Raw genomic sequence first — 23,049 nt, 5'->3', positions numbered from 1 at the left:
CAGAGAATCCAGTTGGAAGATGCCTTCGGTAGGCTCAGCAAGGGAAGGGGCCAGTCCTACTGGCCCAGAAGCACTGAGGGAGGACTTAGCGAAAATGATGCCTGCTGAAGGACACTCGCAGGATGGCGCTCAGCCCCAGCAAAGGAGGGGGGAGTTAGCCAGCTGCCCCCTCGCCCAAGCAGCTAAATCACAAACAGGTTTCTCGCAGTCAGTCTAAATCTGACTTAGGAGTGTTTCCATTTCGAAACAGTGGGGTAGCCCCCGATTTCCACAGAAACATGCAGCCGCTTCACAACCTGCCATGACTTGAAAATGCAAGGGGGGTGGAGGAAGCTAAGAGCAAAGGCCCCCAATGCCCTCAGGCTCCTTCCCCAAGACCCACCGCACTCCGCTGGGTTAGACGCAACAGCGGGAGCAGGTGGGCTAGCCCCTTTTCCCCTCCCACCCACCCCCCAAAAACCCAGTCTGTCATCTCAGAGTCACACGGCAATTTTAAAAAACACCACTGGGGCAGAGGCTGCAAGTACGGTATTCTAGTTTAATAAATAAATAACCTAACACACTGTGCACTAGGGCAGCCTGGTTCTGAGTTCAGGAGCTCGTGCTGGTTCGTCCTGCAAGGCAGCCAGGGAGGCCTTGGGATCCGGTCCGCCCCTTCCTTTCAGCGGCAGCCGCAGGAGGTTAATACCTGTTTGCCAGAGGAAGGGCAGAGCGAACAGGTAAGCAAGAAGAAGCGCCGGTGGGGAGGGGGTGTGCTGGTCGGGGGGGGAGGGCAGGGGAAAAGCACCCCGCGGGCCGTGCATCTGGGCATTTTTTAAAAATCAAACGTCCGTACCTGTAATAGTTGGGTTTAAAAGGCCCGTTTTTGTTTAGCCCCAAGTACTTCGCCTGCTCATCCGTCAGTTCCGTCAGATGCGCATCGAAGGTGGGGAGGTGAAGACTCGCCACGTATTCATCTGCAAGGGGGGAAGCAGCCTGTGAGACCTGTGGGGGACAGCCTCATCCCAAGCCAAGTTCCTGGACACCCATGGACACCCCCACACCCACACGAGGGCCCCCCCAGCAGTCCAAGAGCAGGTCCAAAGGAGCCCCAGGCAAGGGTGACGCCTCCCCCAGTCAGCCTCCCAGGATCTGCAAGGTGGGAACTGGCCCTCGAAGGGAAGGCGGGCCTCCTGTCCTCGCCCTGGCCTTTGGGTGATGTGCCAACCCAGCTGCGGTGGGTGGCAAATCCGGGCAGCCGTTCAAAGGCCCGTCCTCCACTTCAAATGGCAGAACCAGTTCCTCCCTTCCTTCGGCCTCTGGAAAGCGGCGTCCAAGAGCTCCACCTTCGGCCTTCTGAGGGGAGGGGGCAGCCCCACGCCCATCTTCCCACTGCCCCAAGGGCTGGAGTGCGGAGGCTCACCCATCTTCTTCGGCAGCAGGTAAACATCCTGCTTGTAACGGCCCTCGGGGGCATTGTACAGCTCGATCAGGGCCAGCGCCTGGAAACCACAAGAAAGAACTTTTGTGAGGCCGAGCCTTGAGTGACACCCGCACACCTTGGTGCCAACAAGCCCCATGGGACCCCAAGGGCAAGGGTTTTGTTAACAGAAACAGAATGGGAAAGAACAGATGCTCAGCCCCAGCTGGATCTCACTCACATCAACGTTGGAAATAAAGGAGGGCTTGAATGTAAAACCCAGAAGGGAGGCTGGCCCATTAGGCAACCTGGCACGCTCCAGATGTGCTGGACTTTGACTCCCCCACTGTCAGCCTGCCCAGGAGCTGCGGTTCCTCCCACTCCACCCCACCACAGCCTCATGGCAAACTGCGGGGCCCCTCTTTAGCCTGGAGCATGTGCACACGGCAGAGCATTCCCAATGTGTAGAGAAGGGCAGGGCCCCCTTTCTGTCTGCAGTAAGGACTTACAAACCCCTCTTCACAAGACAGCCGTTAGAAGAGGCACATCCAGCAACACTTGGCACACATTTCTGGTTGACGAAGCCAAGCAGAAACACAGCTGCCAAGGCCCTGGGCTGCCCTGCCCACCCTGGCTAAAAGCTGGCACAGACAGCAAAGGGTCCCTCAGCAGGTGCCCCCCGAACACTAGGAGAACTTTCTTCACACCCTTGATCTCAATCAACCCCCAACTCTTCAGGGGGCTAAAATCCAACATCCCCCAGAAAACACTCCAAAAGGATTTCTCAAAAGGAGTGACCAAAGGGCAGATGAGGAAGTGGAACATGATGCACGGAGGAGAAAAAACTTTCTCTCATGCACAGGGCTGGGCTCTAAGTTGTTTAAGAGAGCAAGCTTTAGGCCACCCTGGAAAACACTCTGCTGTGCTCCATGTGTCAAGGGTGCATTCTGTTTTGGAATGGCTGGGGAAGGGACTGAAGAGAAACAGGCAGGTGTCCCAACAGGGTTCTACAAAGAAACCACATCTGGAACGCTACTGCACTTCCGGTTGTCCAAAAATACTGATGTCAGGGAAGGAAAAAGCCACTTGTACAACTGGGGACCAGGAGCGCCTCTCTTATGAAGGAGCCCAAATGAACTGGGCTTTATAGAGAGAAAGGACTTTAATAATATTAAAACGTGGAGCCACCTAATGAATGCTATTTTGCACTGATTTTGGACAAAAACAAAAAGTATTCTATTGTGAGAAACATCAGTAACTTGCAGAATCCACTGCTGTGTGATGTAGGAAGACCCACTCATCCCCACATTCACAGAAGAGGGAAAATAAATCAACCAGAAGGCCACTAAACAGGCATCATAACCATGCAGTATTTTCCGGAACACAGAATGCCACCAGGAGTGACAGAGTCCTCCAGGTAGATTCAAGGCCCGAAATGCCAGCTGCTGGAGGGCCACGGTGGACAAGGCAGGGGTCCTCTCTGGGGGCTCCCCAATGCACCTGTTGGCCTCTCTGGGACATGGAGGGCTGGGCCGGATGGGGCCTTGCTCTGATCCAGCCTCAGGGGCCCCCATCTGATCTTCTCCTCGGGTGCTTCACACTGGGACTTGCTCACTAGAGGGGAACTGTGTCTGCCAAGTTATTCTGTTACCTTTCTGGCTGCCCGGGATGGAGTGAGAATGGCACCAATCTGCAACCGCAGCCAGATGGATGGCCGTGCGGCAAATCACCCCCCCGTCTCACTCACCTGGGTGGTGGCTGTGATGGAGAGCACAAAGGTTGGCACTGTGGAACAGCTGAGGTTCAAGAGGCGTCCCTGAAAGGAGGAAGAATGCCTTCCAGCACCCAAACTGGAAGGTTGACCCCCAAACGCCCCCCATCGTATTCTGAGCCCTCGGGAAGAGGCCCTCTTTGGCATCACAGGGGCGCTCAGGAGCCTGTCCCCCCCACGGCTGAGGTGCACCCTCCCCCCCATTATTCCGGGCTGTGGCAAGGCTCACTTACTTCGGCCAGCAAGACGATTCTCTTCCCATCTGGCCAAATGACGTGGTCAACCTGAGACCTCACCCGTTCCCAGGTCAGCTCTGGGGTGCGCAAGCTTGCCTAGAAGACAGCACGGGAAGGCTTCAGAGCAGCCCAGACCAGGCAGCTTCACAGACCAGCACCGGCCAAACATTCACAGCCTGGCCTGAGTGAGGCCCACTCGATACCTGTTCCAGGTCGAGCAAACACTTTAGGCAGTTTCCTGTCTGAGATAACACCCTGGCACGCCAAAATGTGCCACTTTGGGGCTAGCGCTCTGTCCCAGTTCTGTGCTTTGGTACCAGTGACTCCCTTCTACTTCCACATCTTCTTCCTTCATACTGGCCAACCAGGCATCCCAGTGGGAAACTCACAGACTGGGCTAGAAGGAGTGGCATGAAAAATACAGGTAGTCCTCTCTTAACAACCACAACTGGGACCAGAATTTTGGTTGCTAAGCAAAGCGGTCATTAAGCGAATCCGACCCTTTTTGCAGCAGTTAAGCAAATCACTGTGGGTATTAAGCGAGCCATGTGGTTGTTGTGAATCATGCAATTCCCCATTGATTTTGCTTGCCAGAAGCTGGCCAGGAAGGTTGAAAATGGAGATCACATGACCACAGGACGCTGCGACGGTCGGAAACATGAACCAGTTGCCAAGCGCCCAAATTGTGATTACATGACTGTGGGGACACGGCAATGGCTGTGTGAGGACCGACCGGAAGTTGGTTTTTCAGCACCGCCATAAGTCCGAATCGTTGACTAAATGAATGGTTGTTAAGTGAGGACTATCTATAAGGGAATGAAAGGATCTGGGATGAAAGTGAAGAGCAGCAATGCTAGAAGAGGCACTTTAGAGATTCGTAGGGGCATTATAAGAATATGTCAACATGCAGAACAATGCTGTATTTGTTATTGGGTAAGAAAACCAACTGATGAAAAGGAAGTGCTATAAATGCCGTAGGAATGTTTTCTGTAAGCACAGATGGTGTAAGAGGAGAAACGTTAGACTCTCAAGGTGGCTGGTTGCCATTTCCCTACTCAAAGGGAAAGCTAGAAACAGTAAAGGCAGAAACGCCGCCTTCGTCTGCGAAGCGTGCTGGGAAAAGGTGTGCCAGAATTCTGCCTGAAAGGAGATCAGAGGCGACAACCAGCAACTTTTGGGAAGCGCAGGGAGGCTTTATGCCAAGCCAGGAGGGCGCAGCTTTTGCTCTTTAGCCGGTGTGCAGGTGTGTATACATGGCACTTTCTGCTTGCACCATTCCTCCTTGCCTCTTGCCAGTGACGGAAACAAGGGTGGCTTCTAGCCAGGCCTCAAATGCTATGTGGGGAAATGATGGGAGTTACAATCTTGACACATCTGGAAGAGGCAGGCTGGGGAAAGCCAACTGAAGTAAGGACGTAGCTCTGTTTCTTTTCTACAAGTCCCCCAGCGTTATCCGTCAGTAGGACCTCACAAACATCCAGGGTTTTCTGAGCTCTGCTACGCACAGGAGAAGCAGCTCTGCTCTTTACCAACAGTTCGGCCTAGCTCTGCAAGACAAGACTTAAAACCCTCTCATGTTTCTAGAGATACACTGCACTGCAGCTGGAGGCTGTGGAAGGAAGGGAGGGAGGGGAAGGAAGGAAAAGGAAGGTAGGCAGGCTACAACTTACCACATCTATTTCCGTGTTGGAATGTCCCATGTTACAAACAATACAACTGTTCTTCATCCTATCAAGATGTTCTCTAGTCACTACATTTTTGTTGCCTATAAAACAAAAAGGAGAATAATTACAGAGTTGCCAGGAGGGCAGCAGTTTAAAAATCCAATAAACATATCAATAAATAACATTGCTGCATCTCTTCCCTGCATCCCCACCCTGCAGCAGCCACTGGGCTGTTCTCTTGGACGTCCCACCTGGAACTGGTGGGACCTGGATCAAGCCCCCCCTTCCCGAGACATGCCCCCACCCCAATTTCCCACCAAGTGTTTCAGGGTTGCTGGGGGAGGGTTTTGCTTTGGAATGCTAAATCCTCAATGCCAGTACCTGTGCAGGTGATAACGATGTCGACTTGCCGAATCACTTCATTAAGTTTCACAAGACGGAAGCCATCCATGCTGTGACAAGGGAGGAGGCAGAACCCTGAGATTTGGAGACCAGTAGCCAGAAAAGTCACTCCAACCTAAAGACCACCATCTTGGGCAACCAACACTTGCCCTTTGCAACTTGGGGCCGGAAACCACCAATCTGCCGTTCTGTAAGGCTGAAATCACCGAGCCAGGCCTGCTCATTGCTGAACGATTTGGTATAGAGCCACCACCTGCTTTAAGAGACTTTAAAAGGCATCTCTACCTGACCCAAATACAACCAGAAATCTGCTGTGGGTGGAAGTCTGAATGATTGGGCCTGGACAGTAGTAACAATACTGCCCAGGAAGCAATGCTCAGCTTCTGCCATGGGGCTTTATTATGCAAGATTAACAAGGCCAAGAGATCCGGCTGGGTGTCGAAGTTCAGGCACCGGGCTAGAAACCGGGAGATGGTGAGTTCTAGTCCCGCCTGAGGCACAAAGCCAGCTGGGTGACCCTGGGCCAGTCCCTCTCTCTCAGCCCTGAGAAGGAGGCCATGGCAAACCACTTCCAAAAACTTTGCCAAAAAAATTGTAGGGACTTGTCCAAGCAGTCGCCAAGAACCAGACACAATTGAACCGATTAAAAAAAAAAAAAAAGGGCCAAAGTTTCTTAAGATTCTTAAAGCCCTGACAAATGTGATTCTGCTGGTTGGAGAAAGGAGTAACGCTGATGCAGGCCTCCCATGGACTGGTCCCCTTCCTATCCTGGGAAGTTGGGGAACAAGGAGGACCCTGTCTGAACCGTGTGGGTTTAGCCTTGTGAGAAGCCTCCAGCAAGTTGGGTCACCCAAGGGTACCAGCTGCTTGCCGTTCAAGACTTATGGGCAGGTACACCCTAAGTACACCTACACCATATGCCCCAAAATCTTTCTGGACAACTGGCATCACATTAATTTTAGAACAGATAAATGGGCCACCCTGCAAAAACATTAGAGCTGCCGTCTGGATCTTAGTCCATCACTGTCCAGTTGGGTTATTCTGGATCTTTTATGCTTCTTCAGTATTTGCCTGCTTTTATTTCTCCCTACAATCCTGTTTGCTTCTTCAGTTCTCCCAGGCATGTCTTATCTCTGATCCTTGCTCTGCATCTCCAGAGATTGGCCCACAAGTCCAGCACCAGCTCCCTCCTTCCTTGCCCACCAGCAAAAAGTCTGATGGTCTCCAAAAGGGGCCTAAAGCCCCTTTTGTTGGATTAATGGGTTTTTGAGGGCCTGTTTCCTTGGCTCTGTTCTTATTAAGAACAGGCAATCTCCAGATTGGGATGTGTTTTACATTAAATATGGACGTACGGGCGCTTTGCTGACCACAGGGCAGTTCTGTAAACATGCATGGCTGTGTCTGGTTGTTGCCTTCGTTGTAAATAGCTGTTTATCGTTTGCTGCTAAGTTACGAACTAATTTTTATCAGATGGAATTGGATCATTATGGGGTGGGTTGGTTAGTTGGTGCTGTGCCTTCGTAAAGGCGTAAAATAAATAACCAAACAAACTGATATTATGATGAGCTGGTCTGATGTGTTTCAAGACCAGTGAATTGGGCACGTTTGTCTTCTTCAGCACTTTGTTACTTTTCTAGGGCTTAGCCCAGCCTTTCTCCACCTTTTGACCCTGGAGGCACCCTTGAAATATTTTTCAGGCCTCGGGGAACTCCTGAATCCATATTCAGGCTGAAATATAGGCCAGAAGTTACAAAATTATTATATTCGTTTCATGGGTAGGCCTGTATAGATGCATGAAGAGTGTTCTTAAACTAAAAACAAAGAATGAAAGTTATCTCTTTAAGATGAAGTTGCCTGAATTTGAAATAATTTTTTAAATAGACCGTGATCTCCCAGGGAACCCCTAGGGACCTCTCGCGGAACCAGAGGGTACCACGGAACCCTGGTGGAGAAACCTTGGCTTAGCACATCTGCTGAATACAAGCGGTTTCATCAGCTCCATGCCAGGCTTCAATTCCAGCCATCCCCAATACGAGAGCTAAAATGGGACATGGGGCCGAGAGCCTCAGATGGAGACCCAGATCAAGACCGCCCTCCCTGACTCTGCCACCATCTGTCTGGCCATTCCTCTTAGTCTAGCCCTGGCCGACCTAGGAGGGGCAAGGGGTGTTACAGGCAGCGAGAGCAAGGCGGTGCTCTTTCGGTTCTTACCAGGCTTGTAGAGCACAAATGGGATCAATCTCGGTCACATATACAATGGAGCCCATGGCCTTCAGGGCAGCACAACACCCTTTCCCAACCTGTAACAGGAGAGCAGAGTATCAGGAAGGAGGCTCGAGAGATGTGCAACCTAAGGACAGCAGACTCCTAAGCCATTTGCAGCAATGTAGGAGCCCAAAATAGGGATCGTGTGTTGGCTGAAAAGATCTTCTGTCCCTTCCTGGAATGCCCAGGATAGTCTAGGCCTGGCAGCAAAATGTCTGCTTATTTACAAAAGATCACCATAGGAGAAGTATACATTAGCAAATTTTTCTGCCAAAGAAGAGGTTTAAAAACTCTGGAATGGAAGAATGGATGGCAAAGTTGATAAAGTTGGCTGAGATGGCAAAATTGACAGCTTTGATTAGGAAAAAGTCATTGACTAATTTTAGGGCAAATTGGAAGCCCTTTTTGCATGAAACAGAAAAGAATGAAATTATGATAAATGGATCTGATGATTAATAGTATTAGTTGACAATAGAAAAAAATGGATGTTATTTGTAACCTTAGAGGAAGAGTTTAATGTATGTTTTACTTATATCTGTTGTAAAAGAAGTAGGGAGTTATTCCTTTTTCTATTTCTGTCCTTTTTCTTCTGCACTTCTATTCTCTTTCTCTTTCTTTATTAGTTTCTGTTGGATTTTATCTGTTTTAAAATTTAATAAAGTTATTAAAAAGAAGAGGAGGTTTAAAAAGTATGTAATTTGGGGCACAGGAGGAAACCAGGTCTCCTGTAGAAGCCAGGATGAGCTGGAACAGTGTTCTGGGGCAATTGCTTCAACAGAAGGTACGTGGCAGATGTCCTATCCAGAAGAAGAGAGCGGTTTCCATGGCATCTTTCTGTGTGATGGTGGCTGCATCCTGATCTTGACAGCATGTTATCTCGTACATCACCATCCATGATCACACAGATCAGAAGGCTACTCTTGCCACTGAGTAGAAATACTCATGGGCTGCAAGGTAGATTCGAAAGTTCATGCCAAGAACATCTTCCCTAGAGCTGCTGCAGTCATTCGCAGTACCGTTGTCACCTCTGAAGGAAAACCTCTCTCCTGTCACACTGTGCTTAATTTCATAGGATCATAGACTCCTAGGGTTGGAAGGGACCTTGGAGGTCTTCTAGTCCAACCCCCTGCCTAAGCCCAAGGCAGGAATCCTCACACCACCTCGGACCAATGGTTGTCCAATCTTTTCTTGAAAAGAAGTGAAGGCAAACGGTCCAGACTCACCTCTCCGTAGCCACAGACCACCACTTGCTTTCCTCCAAACATCATATCAGTTGTCCTTTTAAGACTGGGAAGGAAAACAGAGAGAGGGGCAGAAGTCCAGAAATTATTCTCTGAAGGATTTCAAGAAGGCAGGAACACCAATATTAAGTTTCTGAATTTGTGAACTTACAGTTATAGCCAGACACAGAACTGATGTTGAAGATTTGTGCTGAGCTGTACAAAGCCAAAATAGCACACTTGTGGCAAGCGGAGCTTACAAAATACCAACGTGACATAATTCCCACTGCAGAAAGATTTCACTGCTGCAATCTGGTGGTCATGTGTGATGGCTGCCTCGAACACAGGCATGAAAGGTTCTGCATTTTGCCCCTGTTCTTTGCAGACTGCAGGATAAACTGAAATACCCAGTCAGATCACGGCGGTGCATTACCCGCGTGTTCCTATACAGAAGAATCTGCTTTTTAGGTGTGCAAATAACCTGGGAAGGTCATTTCTAGAAACAGCTGGAACTGGACAATGAGGAATCAGGGCCAGGGGAGGAAAGGGGATCAACCTGCAGTAACAGTGTAAGTAACAGGAAGCTTAGGATGAGCAATACAGTAAGTGCCAGGCTGCCTCTTGCAAGCCACTGGATCTGAGAGTTTAAAAAGCTAAACCAAAGGAAGGGCCAGCCTTACCAGGTAGATCAGAAAGGAAACATGACCAGATGAGCTAATTCTACTTTATTGTAAGGGTATATTAACAGAATCTTGCAAGTCTGAAAGTATAATTCTCCCGTTTCCTTTACAGCCCGAGAAACTAGGGAGGGTCTCTCCTGAGCCTCTTGCTCCACCCACTATCCAGCTGCGGGGCTAAGCCCTCTCTTATCTGACCATTCCCTTGGCACCATCTCTTTGCCCCATCTCCCAAGGTCATTCCCACATACCATTACATGAAGCCATCCCTCTAATCAGCTGTCTTTAGGAATGTTCTCTTCCTTCCTATTCTTTTAATAAGCTGAATAAGAGCATGTATTACAGCCTCTTGCCTTTATTTTGGTTAATTCTGAACCTGCGTTTGTGCCCCTAAATCTCCTGAGGGATATCCTTGTGGATTCTGATAATCACGGACTCTGGGTTTTCCATGATGTCCTAATTTCTGCCAGGTGATCTACAAGACGGCCACCCAAAATACACTTACTTTGCACCAGAACACACTTTTAGAGTGAACCCCCTTCTGCTTGGCCTTGCTGCAACCATGCCCTATATTTTGATCTATTTTTAGCAGAGGAGGAAAACAGGTTAACAGTGCAGGGAGAGAGCGACTCGTTTCCCATTTTCAACCATTTTCAAGGGACTAAGTAGCAATGCTGCTCCAGTTTCTGGTGTCCAATTTTATGAGGACCAAGCCCAATTTCTTTTATTTATTTATGATTTCAATTTCTCAGGCCACTCCATCTCAAAGCCAACTCCGGGCGGCATACAATTAAAGCCCCAACCATATCTAAAAACAACAGAGAACCAGAAAGAACATCACTTAAAGGAGGGGGAACACGGATCACAACCCAAGCCAACAAACTCATCAGCAGAGACGCCACTGACCTATCCCAGAGCCGGGGGAATGAGCAGAGCAGGTTTTTAAAGAACATCTAAAAGCTTGCAGAGTTAGATGCTATTCCAGACAGCAGGTGCCAGGCCAGAGAAACTGTGCTTTCTAGGTCTCACTAGATGACATTGCTTAATGGATGGGACACGAAGCACACCTGCCCTGTTGGATCTCACTGGGCAGACAGAAATAATGCGAGAGAGTCTCTGAAGAAGCTACTTTTCACTTATATTACCATTTCCTTGCCATGCAACCAAGTAGTAAACCAGTGTTTCTCACAGCATGGCTGTCTGGGGAATTCTGGGAGTTGAAGACCACACATCTTCAAGTTGCCACGGTTGAGAAACACAGTCATAAACAATCCAGTGGGAATTCCTATGCTGCTGGTATCACAGCTGACTTTGCATTCATGTGATAGATCTGAATTCACCTTTTTGTTTACGTAATTAAGTAATTTGCCTGTATCATCTTGTGGATGCTCGTGCGACAGTCTACAGGCAGCTGGTCTCCATAGGAAAACCAGCATATTGGAAATAAAAGTTTTAGCCAAGTGTTTTCCATGGTATGTCCTATATGCTCTGGGTAGTTTGTTGTTGCTGTTATTATTACTGTTCCGTTTCTACTGAGTTTTTAATTTTCTTAGCCATGCAGAGTCACTGTTGGAAGATGTGCAGCTGTATAAGTTGATTAAATAAACACTTTTTCTTGTGCAGAGAGCTCCTGTGTGTGCTGGAACCTGTGAAGCTCTGCTTAAACCTGAAGTGGAATAATTGATCAGATCTAGGTTCTTCAGTGCCAAAACTAATCTGGCCTATTTACTGCCACTTACTACCGAAGGTGGCTGGGTCCCCAGGGCTAGCAGGAACCCTCACCTACTTGGCAGGTGTATGGGTGGGTGGGGGGATTTCTTCATTTGAGAGCTTTTTGTTAATACCTAACGCTTCTGGGTTAAAAAAAGATGAACTGCAAGCCACAAGACTAAATATTATTGCTTTTATATAGTTATATATCAATTTATAAATTATAAATTTATAAATGTATATAGTTCTTTTTGATGCCATCCTTTAACAGGCTGCATGTTACTCAGAGAATTTTAGTTACTTGGAAACAGAGATAAGCCAAGAGACAAATTGATGAATGTTCAAGCTTAAGAAAAACAGCACAGGCATTATTTTTCTTGTTTTGATCAGCTCATACAACTTGGTAAGATTGGATGAAGACAATGCCACATTGGGCCATTGCCGTAGTTTCCTGAAGGGACTCTGCAGCCCTGTGGGATCAGCCCAACATACTCCACCCTATGACAGTCTGCTGAATGTTCAAATGGTTCAGGCCAACTGATTGCTTTGGAAATCACCCAAAAGGAGGGTGGCCCTGTGTGACTGTTGGTGCAGAAAACCTGCCCTGCGTGGCCCCGCTTCCTCTGTCTTCAGAGGCTGCCTTCTTGGGGGCATGCTCTCATCTAGTCTCTACCTAAGAACATTCAGGGAAGGCTTTCACAGCAGGAGACCTACCCGTCCAGAATAGATTCTCGGCAGCAATACAAGTTGTCGAACTTCTGCTTGGTGACTGAATCATTGACATTCATTGCTGGGACACAAAGCTTGCCAGCCTTCGAGAGTTGGTACAACCTGCAAACAAGTTGAAAAACAGAATCAGGAGGAGGGCGACAGGTTCCCACCATTCTCTCTACTGCTCCTCAGGCTTCCAGGATGGCACGCAATTGGTCCAGGTAATTGTCCTGCCACGACTATGAACAGTAAACCTGTACGTTGACTCTCAAAGCAGAGAATCAGTTTACATGCTTTCTTCCCCAAAGGGGAATGGGTGTGGCCTATTTGAAGGTCTAGAAGTCTTGAGCGTTAAAACCTGCAATATTCTGTAAGAGTGAGTGGCTGGATTTGCACCACACACTTCGCCAGATCACTTAAAAGACCCAGTGGCTGCCTTCGCACCACATGCTAACCTTAGTTATTAGTGTTTCTGGGTGTAGCACATTGTGTAATCTCAGATCTTGGATTAGCTCACGATTCACTGTACGGTGTGATCCCAGAAAATGGGTTCATTCACTTGAGTGTTGTGCAGAGTCAAAGTATGCTCTCCGTTCAATGTTGGCAGTTCAAAAACCACAACAGTGTTTCCTGCCTTGCCTTTCCTAACCAGGATGCTGCCAGGACGCTCAGGTGCCAGGGCTTGAAAGTACAACGTTGGGGGGATGCCAACATGCACTTATCTACACTCTGCATTTTCCAAAAATGCAGAATCATCCACAACAGTTTGTGATGAGGCAGACAGAAGACACATGGACCAGTTAGAAGGCAGGCGTTGTGTTTATCACAACTTTGATCCCACTCTGAAAACTTTCTTAGACTTTCCTTTTGGAGCTGCTATCAAACTCACCACCCCAGAATACACACTTCTGAGACTGCAAGACCTCCCCAGGAGCATTTATTTCTGAAGCATGATCTCTTCCTCTCCCACTTGTAGTAATTTTGCATTTAGGATGCAGAGATGTGATTCAACCACCAAACTTGACCAAAGAGATCAGTCTGAATTAGTGCAGCCAACAGCTCTTCCGCTGCTGATAAAAGTGGAGTTTTGTGAAAAACAGGAGCTCCAGATTCAGTTCAGCGCACAGTACAGAATGGGCGCATGAACCTATGTTTTGTACAAAGCTCACACATTTTACAGCAAAGCACACCAGCACCACTGTGTTTCTCTGGCAGAAAGGTTAGTGCTCCACAAAGAGCATCCCTAACTGAGGATCCAGGCTCTATCTTAAATACTACAAATGGCAACTCAGATCCTAGCACAACCCCTTTGGTGCGGTTTGAAGGTGGAGTAAATGACAATCCAATGCTTGGGGAGCTGAAAAATTCAGTAAGTGCTTTAAATATGATTTTGTACCCAAACTTAATTTCTTTTTTTTTAGATTTTTTTTTATTCTGCCTTTATTATTTTTATAAATAACTCCAGGCAGGGAACGTACTTAATACTCCTTCCTCCTCCTATTTTCCCCACAACCACCACCCTGTGAGGTGGGTTGGGCTGAGAGAGAAGGACTGGCCCAAAGTCACCCAGCTGGTTTTTCATGCCTAAGGCGGGACTAGAACTCTCAGTCTCCTGGTTTCTAGCCTGGCGCCTTGACCACTAGACCAAACTGATTCTCTTTAAAGTACTTCCATTTACTTTTCCATTGGAAGGCACAAAAATCCTCATCTGTCTCAGTGAGTGGTGTTCAGGCAAGACGCTCCTCCAAGGAGTACTCCTGGTTCTACCAAGAAAGGCCCCCAATAGGCTAAGGGTACCATGTCTCCCCACCACCAGCTCAGATGCATTACCTATGAACACCGGTAACGCTCTCTTCTACAATGCCCTTGATTTTCTTGAACATGTTTGGGTACTTCTTATAGATCCAGTGTGTGAGATCCCCACCATCATCCAGGATCTGCAAGACAAAAGGGTTATTGTCCACAGGCAAATGTGACTGTGTTGCTATGACAACAGGCTTGAAAGTATTATTACTATTACTATTATTATTATTTATTTTATTTATTATTTATTACTCAAATTTAGCCACCACCCATCTCCCCCAGAAGAGGGCCTCTGGGTGGTTTACAATAAAATCCCACATAAAACTTAAACATTAAAATCACATAAAACAATTATGATAAAACACAATAAATAAATAAAATCCAAGAGAGATGTAAAATCCAGGCTGGTGGGAGGGACTCTAGGGTGCGAGCCATCCCCAAGAATGGTTATTCACTTTCCGGCCCCAGGCGAGACAGCAGAACCAGGGCCTTCCGGAAGGTCAGGAGTGAAGGGGCCTGCCTCACCTCCGGGGGCAAGATATTCCAGAGAGCAGGGGCCACCACAGAGAAGGCCCATTTCCTGGACCCCGCCAGAAGAAATTCTCTTATGGACGGGGTCCGTAACATGCCCTCTCTGGATGATCGGGTGGGGCGGGCCAATGTAATGGGGATGAGATGGTCCCTCAGGTAACCTGGCCCCATGCCATGTAGGGCTTTAAAGGTAATAACCAACACCTTGAATTGGACCCAGAAGCAAACTGGCACCCAGTGCAGCTCTTGCAGCAACGGTGTTACATGTGCCCTTCTGGGGGCACCAAAAATAGCCCGCATGGCTGCATTTTGGACCAGCTGAAGCTTCCGGATACTCTTCAGGGGTAGCCCCATGTAGAGCGCATTGCAGTAGTCTATGTGGGAGATAACCAGGGCGTGAGTGACTGTTCAGAGGGCTTCACGATCCAGGAACGGGATTATGTCCCCCACTCCAGTTTTTTCAGGGGCAGGCCAAAATACAGGTTTATAATATATTCTGAAGGCTCCTGCAAGAAAAAAACAATTGCTGCTGAGGCCAAAGGCTGATCAAAGGGAGGGCAGCCTTCCCCAAGCTGGTGCCCTCCAGCTGTGTGGAGTGAATCTCCCATAATCCTGTAGTCTGCAGAGTCACCCCAACTGAGAAAGGGTGAAGTGGGAGTCCACAGCTGTGAAGGAACATCAAAATCCTTCCAGGGCTTTTTCAGGGTCAAGAGCAGTGTTTCTCAACCATGGCAACTTGAAGCAAGGCTGGCTGGGGAATTCTGGGAGTTGAAGTCCACGTGTCTTCAAGTTGCCAAGATTGAGAAACCCTACTCTAGAGGTTTTTTGACTGGGATGCTCCACAAATGGTGTTGAGGAAATGTGCACACATGCATGGGGACAGAAGCTGGGCAATTTAAGAAATGAAATCGGAGCATCAAGTCAGGAAGCTGAAATCCAAACACCTCTCCTCCTTTGCGGGTGGGGGGTGGGTGGGCTGCAGAGCACATCCTTCCTGGCAGGGACAATACTTAAAGCTCACCACAGGGAAACGCCCCCCAGTTCCCGGTCCTTTGCTCGGATCATGCTGTCTTCAGACAACGGATTAACAGCGTTGCATAAACTCTGCAGAGCAACGCTCGTTCCACCCACCCGCCCCCACAATCAAGGCTCCAGCTCATTAATCTTCAGTTAATTAAGAATGTTGCATAATCCACTTTTCCTTCTTGAAGTACCCTAATAGGCTAAAACAGCAATATTTTTTTTGGCAAGCTCTCCCTGATCTTTTCTGGGAAAGACGAACATGGACTGCAGCCCAAATTTGCTGGTTGCTGGGGAGGAAGAAGGGGGGTCCTTCTGCCAGCACAAGAGCCTGGCGTGATCTCAGTGCCCCCATCTTGATGCTGCACTTGTCTACAGATGGCACAGCCAACACGGGGCCAAGCACAGCCACTTCACAAAGATACGCAAGTCCTTCTCTGATGGGCTTTCAGCTTAGAATTTGACTCTGGGGAGTCAACGAACCAAGGAGAGGCTAAAATTGGTGGAAAGAGCAGGTTCTCCCTTAGAAGGGCAAGATGGCACAATTCAAGCCAATTACCCCACCCTGTAAAAACAGCTTTTCCCAACAAGATGTTTTCTGGTCAAGTGGGACTAGAACATCTCCCATGGTCAACTTGGTGGGGTTACACACTTTGTGATCTAACACTCAGTTGACCTTTATCTCAAAAAAGCAAAGTGGAGGTTGAACCGGGGTAGCTCCTGGACATGTCTATGAAGTCCCCAAGAGTTGAGTGTGCCTAGAGGGAGTCTTCATCTTCCTTTGGTCTAACAGTTTGGGGGGCACCACTTTAAGAGAGACTGAGAAAAGATGGATCGCCATCCTGGGATGCCGAAGCTTAACTGGCACCAGGAGCACGGAAAGAACGAGAAGAAGCTGCAGTGAGCTTGGGGAATCTTCAAAAGCCATCAGGCTTCTTGCAGAGCCTTCATTCAGGGAAGCCAGCTCCACCTGCTCCAGTTTAGGAGGGAGCAAGAGCTATTTATCCTCTGGAGATCCTGTCTCTGACTGCTGGAGTGGAAAGCAGGATCTGGTCTTAACAGGGTGGTAAACTTAGATTTATTTATGTATTTGTTTTTCAAAGTTTGCCACCGCCCATCTCCCCCCAGAAGAGGAACTCCGGGCAGTTTGTTGCCTCATTGTCTTCTGCCCACCCTCTTCCCCATGAAGTATGAGATTCTTGGTGATTCAAAAGCAGCTGCTCTACCTCTGGATCTGCCAGCCATTTCCCTCGCAAGAAGATTAACATCTAATTGTGTCTGCACCCAGCACAAGTCGACCTCCTGGCCCGGCACCACGGGAACATTGTGTTCTGGTCAGCCGCCCTGTCCAAGGATTCTCGTTAACCTTTCACAGCACCTGCCCCCTTCCCAGTTCAATCCCACCTCCTCAATAATCCAAGGCTCAAAGGCCCCCAGGGGCTCCCAAGGTTCACCTCTAGCCCTGTGCTGTAATTATGTATTTTTTTCTCCAAATAATATATGCAAAGTAAGTAATAAGCACATTAACACCATCATTATGCCTAACCAACATCTACTGTGACTTGAGAATCAGAGAATGTGTGAGTTGGAGGTCTCTGCAGTCACCCAGTCCAACTCTGGGCTCAGAACAGAGTGCACTTCAGCATCCCTGGCAGGGGGCAATCCAGCTCTAGGGAAGGGGAGCCTAACCCTGTTCAAGGTTAGTGGCTGGGCTGCTCCTTCACCCGCTCTGACGCTGCTCTCTCCTCTCCGCTAAAGGGACCTCTGGAACTGCAGGCATATTGGCCTGTAGAAGCCCCCCGGCAGAGGCCTGGAAAATCTCAATTAAACCATCTGAGGCAGCAGGCATATTTTCAGGCTGCTGAAAGCCCCTGCAGAATAGTTTGCCCTGGGAAAGAGAGGGGCAACCTGAAGCCTGAGGTTGTCTGCAGCAATTAAAAACCTTCAGCGCACCTCCGAAATCATGGCAGCTGCTAAATGCCACCGGATGGCAGCAAGGAGATACCAAGCACTCTGAACAACTCATTGCCATCTGATGGCCAAGGGCATTTTTGCAGCCTGGATCCAGCAGCCTCATCGAAGTGACCCAAACCCCGCCACTGTTCAGTTTTAATATGAAAAAATGGGAAACGATTTGATACCCGAATGGGGTGTAGACGCATTCAATATTTCATACAGCATATCCTTTAATAAATTTCCTCAGACATTGGGACTGGGATGTTAGTGGAGCCCAGTATGTGTCTTTGATTTTTCTGCTTTACAGAATTTGTAAGGGGGCCTCAAGTATGCCTTTTTAACTGCTTGTTTTTTTGTCTGTGTTTATTCTGTCACCCAGAGTTTTTGGATAAGAAGGGTGGCTATATAAATTTGCTGTGTAATGGATGACTTAATTCTAATTAACTTTAAAGTCCCTTCTTGGTCCTGAGCCTCCTTCCTTTTGGGAGCGCGGCCTGCTTCTGAAAGGGGAAGTGTGGCTCTTGGGCCGAAAAAGTTGACGCCCTGATGCACCTAGAGTGGCTTCTGTGTAAGATCACACAATCATGAGGAACAGCGTTCTGCCAGAGTTTCTATCCTTGCAGCAGCGTCTGGTTTGATCAGCTGCTCTCCCTTCCTTTTCCTGAGTGTTAAGCCACGCGATGAGGATGAGGATGGGGGTCCCTTCAGCATGCCTTCCTTGATCTGGTGCCAAACTGCAAGTCTTACATTGCAAAGCATTCCAGCAAAGGAACATTTTTGCTGCCATCTTCCAGTTGAGAAGAGATACCCTCTTCTCCTAAAGTTGGAGCTGGCAAAAAATGTGAACTAGCCACAAAACATGATACTTCCACTTGTTTCTGCCGTTGGGAGGACAGAAGCTGTGCGCTTCTTGCTTGCCATACAGGTAGTCCTCGCTTAACGACCACAATTGGGACTGGAATTTTGGTTGCTAAGCAAAGCGGACATTAAGTGAATCTGACCCAATTTTACAACCTTTTTTGTGGTGGTTGTTAAGCAAATTACTGTGGGTGTTAAGCAAACCACGTGGCTGTTAAGCGAATCACATGGTTCCCCATGATTTTGCTTGCCAGAAGCTGGCCAGGACGGTTGAAAATGACGATCATATGACCATGGGACACCGCAACAGTCGTAAATGCAGACCAGTTGCCAAGTGCCCAAATCGCGATCAAGTGGCCGCAGGGATGCTGTGACGGTTGCAAGTTGATTTTTTTCAGCACCATCGTAAGTCTGAACCATCACTAAACAAATGGTTGTTAAGTGAGGATTACGTGTAGCAAGGTTTAGGATCAAGAAAGCACTGAGGACAAACAGAACAACTGCACTGTCTTCCAACATTACGGAAGTCTTACTACAAGCCTCCCCAATCTGTCTGAGGTACCAGGCTAAGAAGGATGTTCAGGATCTCCCTCCTCTTTGTTCCACACAGCGCATGGAAACACTGCATGACCTGCACTGTTCTGGTGGACACAAAGCATTCTGTTCTTCACTGCTCTCTTTCGGAACACATCACCCCCACCCAGAGAAAATAAAACAAGCCGTTTCAAATGAAAACAATATCAAATTTTGCTATAATGCCTCACTGTCATCCCAAAATTTCAGTCCGAGCAGAGCAATTTCAGATGCACCTACAGCAATTTTACCCAAACCGAATGCCCACGTTGGCGTGGTTGGGCATTAATGGGAGTAAAAGGCCCAACACATTTGGAGCACACCAGCTTGGGGAAGGCGGAATTGGAAGTTCAGTTAAATACGGTGGAAAAGGACAAGCCATGTATCTTCTGTAATGCCCAGAGCCTCCCAAACGTGGACCTTTTTTGGAATGAATGCTGGCCTGGGGTTAAGAGGCAAAATGCACCAAAATGCGCCCCAAAACCAGGCTGGTATTTCTTGTTTGGGGAGGTTTTTAAGGAGAAAAATGGGCACCCCTCTCTTTCCAGTCCAACAGAACAGGTCCAGCCCCCTTTGCTCCTCATTCTTCCAACTCCAGGTTGTCGCAGGGACTCACCATGTTCGGCTGCCACCCTTCGACATTGACACAGCGATCAATACACCACCAGAAATCATCCTCGGATTCTCCCTTCCAGGCAAAGACAGGGAACCCTGGAAAAGAAAAAGGAAGTGCCTTTCGGTGGGCAGAAGGTTCGTCGCCCTTCACCCAGCTACCCCGGAAGATCATTCCACTGTTTGCTGAACTGCTTTCACCCAAGCACCCAAACCTTATTTTAGGCACCCCTTGAGCACAGTGAAAAGACAAATCCTTACCGCTCTCAGCCAGGGCAGCCGCCACTTCGTTGAGGGTGGAGTAGATGTTGCAGGCAGCCCACCGGCACTGAGCCCCCAAGGCACCAAGAGTTTCCATGAGAACCTGGATCAAGGAGAATTGTGTCATGTTCATCGTTGCAATGTTCAATGTACATCGTAACGTTTCGCATGCCATGGTGCTGACGTGCGTTCCGGTTGGGAGGGAGCTGCTGGGAGACCTTGTACCAGGCTTTCTATCTCTATTCATTGGGGTGGAATGTGTTTGGGTTATCGTTTGTGTTCAAGGTCCTTTTTGCCCGTTGATTAGCAGAACTCGTTAGGAGCACCTGGGATGGGGAATTTGAAACAGTTGAACGAAGGGGGAGGGATCACGTTCGCACCGAGGGTTTTTAGTTTGTATTTGGCGCGCTTCTGCTCATTCTCAGCTTTCTTTGTACTTGCATACTATTCTTAAATAAACCAGATTTTATTCAAGCTCTTGCTTGTGAGTCTGAGAGTACTTTAGGATAGGCAACCATTACAAATTGTGAGCTGTGTGTGTGGTTAAGGTTATTTTTATTTTCTGTTTTTGCATAGATCATGCACATACTTAAGGGTATTTTAAGTACCAATAGCTCATTTTATATGGTTGTCAAATTGGCTGGATGTAAAAAGATAAATGATAGCTTAAGAACCCTCCATTCTGGAATATTAATTTCCTCCCAAAAGTTAGAATTGTGGATGCCTAAATTTTGCTTCCACTTTCTCCTTTTCAAAACCAGCTATACTACTCACTCTTCAGGTAGTCCTTGTTTAGCAACAACCACAATTGAGACTGGCCACTTGGTTGTTAAGCAAAGAGGTCACTAAGTGAAACCACGACTGTGCTTACAATCTGACCTTAGCTTTCCTTGGCTTTACAGCAGTGTTTCTCAATCTCAGCAACTTTAAGATGGGTGGACTTCAACTCCCAGAATTCCCCAGCCAGCCAGTGGAGTTGAAGTCCACCCATCTTAATGTTGCTCAGGTTGAGAAACACTGCTTTACAGACCTGCAGAGGTCATAAATGTGAGGACTTGTCGCAAAGTTACTTTTTCATCACCATTGTAACTGTGAATGGTCGCTAAAAGAGGCAGTCGCTAAATGAGGACAACCTGTACATACCTAGAAGATGCCCAAGAAACTCACATGGTACCCATCCACCAAGTGCCATCAAGTGTGCCATTTAAAAAAACACACACAGACCTACAATCATATATAAAAGGATGGCTGGAAGGTGGTGACGGTGGGCCACTCCAAGAAACAAGCCACACACAGAGTGAAGAAGTGGTTATTTCAGCTGAAGTGTCTGGTGGCGTGTTTGGCATCATCCTAGGCAAAAAATAGGGATCCCTGAAAGTGACCGGGCAAGGGAAGGGCAGAGTGCAAAACGTGATGGTGTTTCTCTCCCACTACATCAAGCTCACTATCGAATTTGAGCATGAGCTCGTCATGAAAGGAGGAAGTGTGCATGGATGAGCAGGCATGGCAGACAGCTGCTTCAGTGTCCACTAGGCCCTGATATACTGCACTGTCAGTGTATGGGACTATGAGAAGTTAAAATGGTGGTCCAAGCAAGCATGGGGGGGGGGGGCGGGTAGCCTACAGACATCCTGACTCCAGAAGTATGAAAACTCCAACCCAATTGGCTGCCAGCAACTGTCAATCAAACTAAACTCTTGTTTCTCAAAAAAAAAAAAAAGTGCCAGTTTTTGAAGAGCTCAACATAGCATCCCCAAGTGAAAGATGACTTCGGTGGGCAGGATTTTCCAGTGATTTCCTGGAACAGTCGATCCAGCACATGGGGAACCTCCTCTTCTTGCCTGTTCCAGGCAAAGCACAACCCCAGGGATGTAAGGGGACCGCACGGCGTCACTTACAGCAGTTTGAGCCGTGATGTGAGTACAACCCACGATCTTGGCTCCGGCCAATGGCTTCTCTCCCTGAGCACGTTTCCTCAAGGCCATGAGCGCAGGCATTTCTGGGAAGGAAGGGAAGGAAAACGAGGTCCGGCAGAAGGCAGGAAACGTTGAGTTTTGGAACAACAGAAGGGGTGGGGGGAGATGGAAGAAAAAAGATCAGTCTGCCCTACCAAGAGCTTAAATTGTTGAGGAACATTCAAGTATATCTTCTTTCCCCTTCTGCCCAAAGCTGGATCAATATTTAAATCTATTTATTTAAAATCAAGATAAATGAAAACAAAATGGCAAACCCAGCTAACTTCACAAAGACACACAAAAACACATCCAACAAAGGGGTCCAGCCACCGTAGCCCAGGACCTGGGATTTACCGGGACTCCTAGCGGGATTTATATATTTTTATTTACATAGATTTAAAATTGCACGACTCCCAAAGAATCTGGGTGCTTTGCACTATAAATTTAGGGGTCTTTGGCCTGGAGGAACGAAGGAAACAGATGAGAACCATCCTGCAGCTCTGAAGCAGATCTTCCGCTGTCTGGAAGTTCTCCCTAAAGATGCTCCTCCTACGTTTTTTAAAAGCCCCACAGGGGAGGTCTCTCGGCCCCCTTGTCCACTCCAGGTGACTTCTTCTGGAGATGAGCCCATCTTAAACAACCTTCGGAGTCCCCATCACATCTCCCTAGATGTGGGAAAGTGGGGAGGAGAGAGAGAGCTGCAGAAATAGCTCTTTTGTACCAGCAGGATTACAGTTTTGTGGTTTTCTGCAGCTTGAATGGAACCTAGGAATTAATTTGGCTCTGCTCTCTTTTGTAGCAATGGCATCGAATAGTTCAGCAATTTGATCACAGCCAAGGGATTAAGGCAAAGAGTGGGGTGAACCAAAAAAAGATGCCTGCAGCAGTCGAAGGCGTTCTCTTCAGTTCTTGCGCAAAGGAACTCTTTGGAACAAAACATACTAAGGTCCTTTTTAACAAACGCGTTTTAACTACACAAGGATCTTAAGGAGTTATAACCACTGCGCGCACAGGACACGTGGTGCAAAAGTAAACAATCCGTATGGTTTAGTTCCCACCACCTGCTGAGATGGTGGTGGACCGAACCACAAATCCCAAACCACGAAACACCCTTCTCCATTTTAGCCTTGTTCAGGGTGATCTGTGAACTCAGCCACCATAAAATTATGTACTGGTTGAGGAAGTGCTCAGGAGGAAGGGGGAAGAGTGGGCATTTACAGGGCAGAACTTGGCAGGACAGCCGTGGCTACCAGTTCTCCCCTTTCCTGCCTTACCATTTGGGGAAGCCTGCCTTTATCTTTCCAGGGTGAGGTTGGCACCCATGTTTAGTCAGGTCATGGAAAAACCCAGTGGCTACATTTGCACAACATACTCAACTTGGCTAGTTTGTGAGAAAGCCCCTGTGGTTAACGTGTGATTTGTGTG

At 48.0% G+C, this 23,049-nt stretch overlaps 1 protein-coding gene across 1 annotated transcript in view; it reads right to left on the bottom strand.

The window, feature by feature from the left end:
* Positions 1-518: 518 nt before the first annotated feature.
* AHCYL2 (adenosylhomocysteinase like 2) overlaps positions 519-23,049 on the bottom strand; it is an 82,300-nt gene continuing 59,769 nt past the window's right edge. The window contains exons 4-17 of the mRNA XM_063308661.1: positions 21,568-21,668; positions 19,670-19,772; positions 19,413-19,507; positions 13,886-13,992; positions 12,059-12,175; positions 8,961-9,024; positions 7,684-7,772; positions 5,452-5,522; positions 5,077-5,171; positions 3,404-3,502; positions 3,147-3,215; positions 1,403-1,481; positions 836-956; positions 519-688 (exon numbers count right to left, since the gene is read on the bottom strand). Of these exons, the coding sequence (XP_063164731.1) occupies positions 682-688; positions 836-956; positions 1,403-1,481; positions 3,147-3,215; positions 3,404-3,502; positions 5,077-5,171; positions 5,452-5,522; positions 7,684-7,772; positions 8,961-9,024; positions 12,059-12,175; positions 13,886-13,992; positions 19,413-19,507; positions 19,670-19,772; positions 21,568-21,668 (1,217 nt within the window). The 3' untranslated portion in view covers positions 519-681. The remainder of the gene's footprint in view (positions 689-835; positions 957-1,402; positions 1,482-3,146; positions 3,216-3,403; positions 3,503-5,076; positions 5,172-5,451; positions 5,523-7,683; positions 7,773-8,960; positions 9,025-12,058; positions 12,176-13,885; positions 13,993-19,412; positions 19,508-19,669; positions 19,773-21,567; positions 21,669-23,049) is intronic.

The sequence above is a fragment of the Candoia aspera genome, chromosome 7, assembly GCF_035149785.1.
Source record: "Candoia aspera isolate rCanAsp1 chromosome 7, rCanAsp1.hap2, whole genome shotgun sequence".
NCBI lineage: Eukaryota > Metazoa > Chordata > Lepidosauria > Squamata > Boidae > Candoia > Candoia aspera.
The sequence above is the reverse complement of the archived record's forward strand: the minus strand, read 5'-3'. Positions and strand labels throughout refer to the sequence as shown.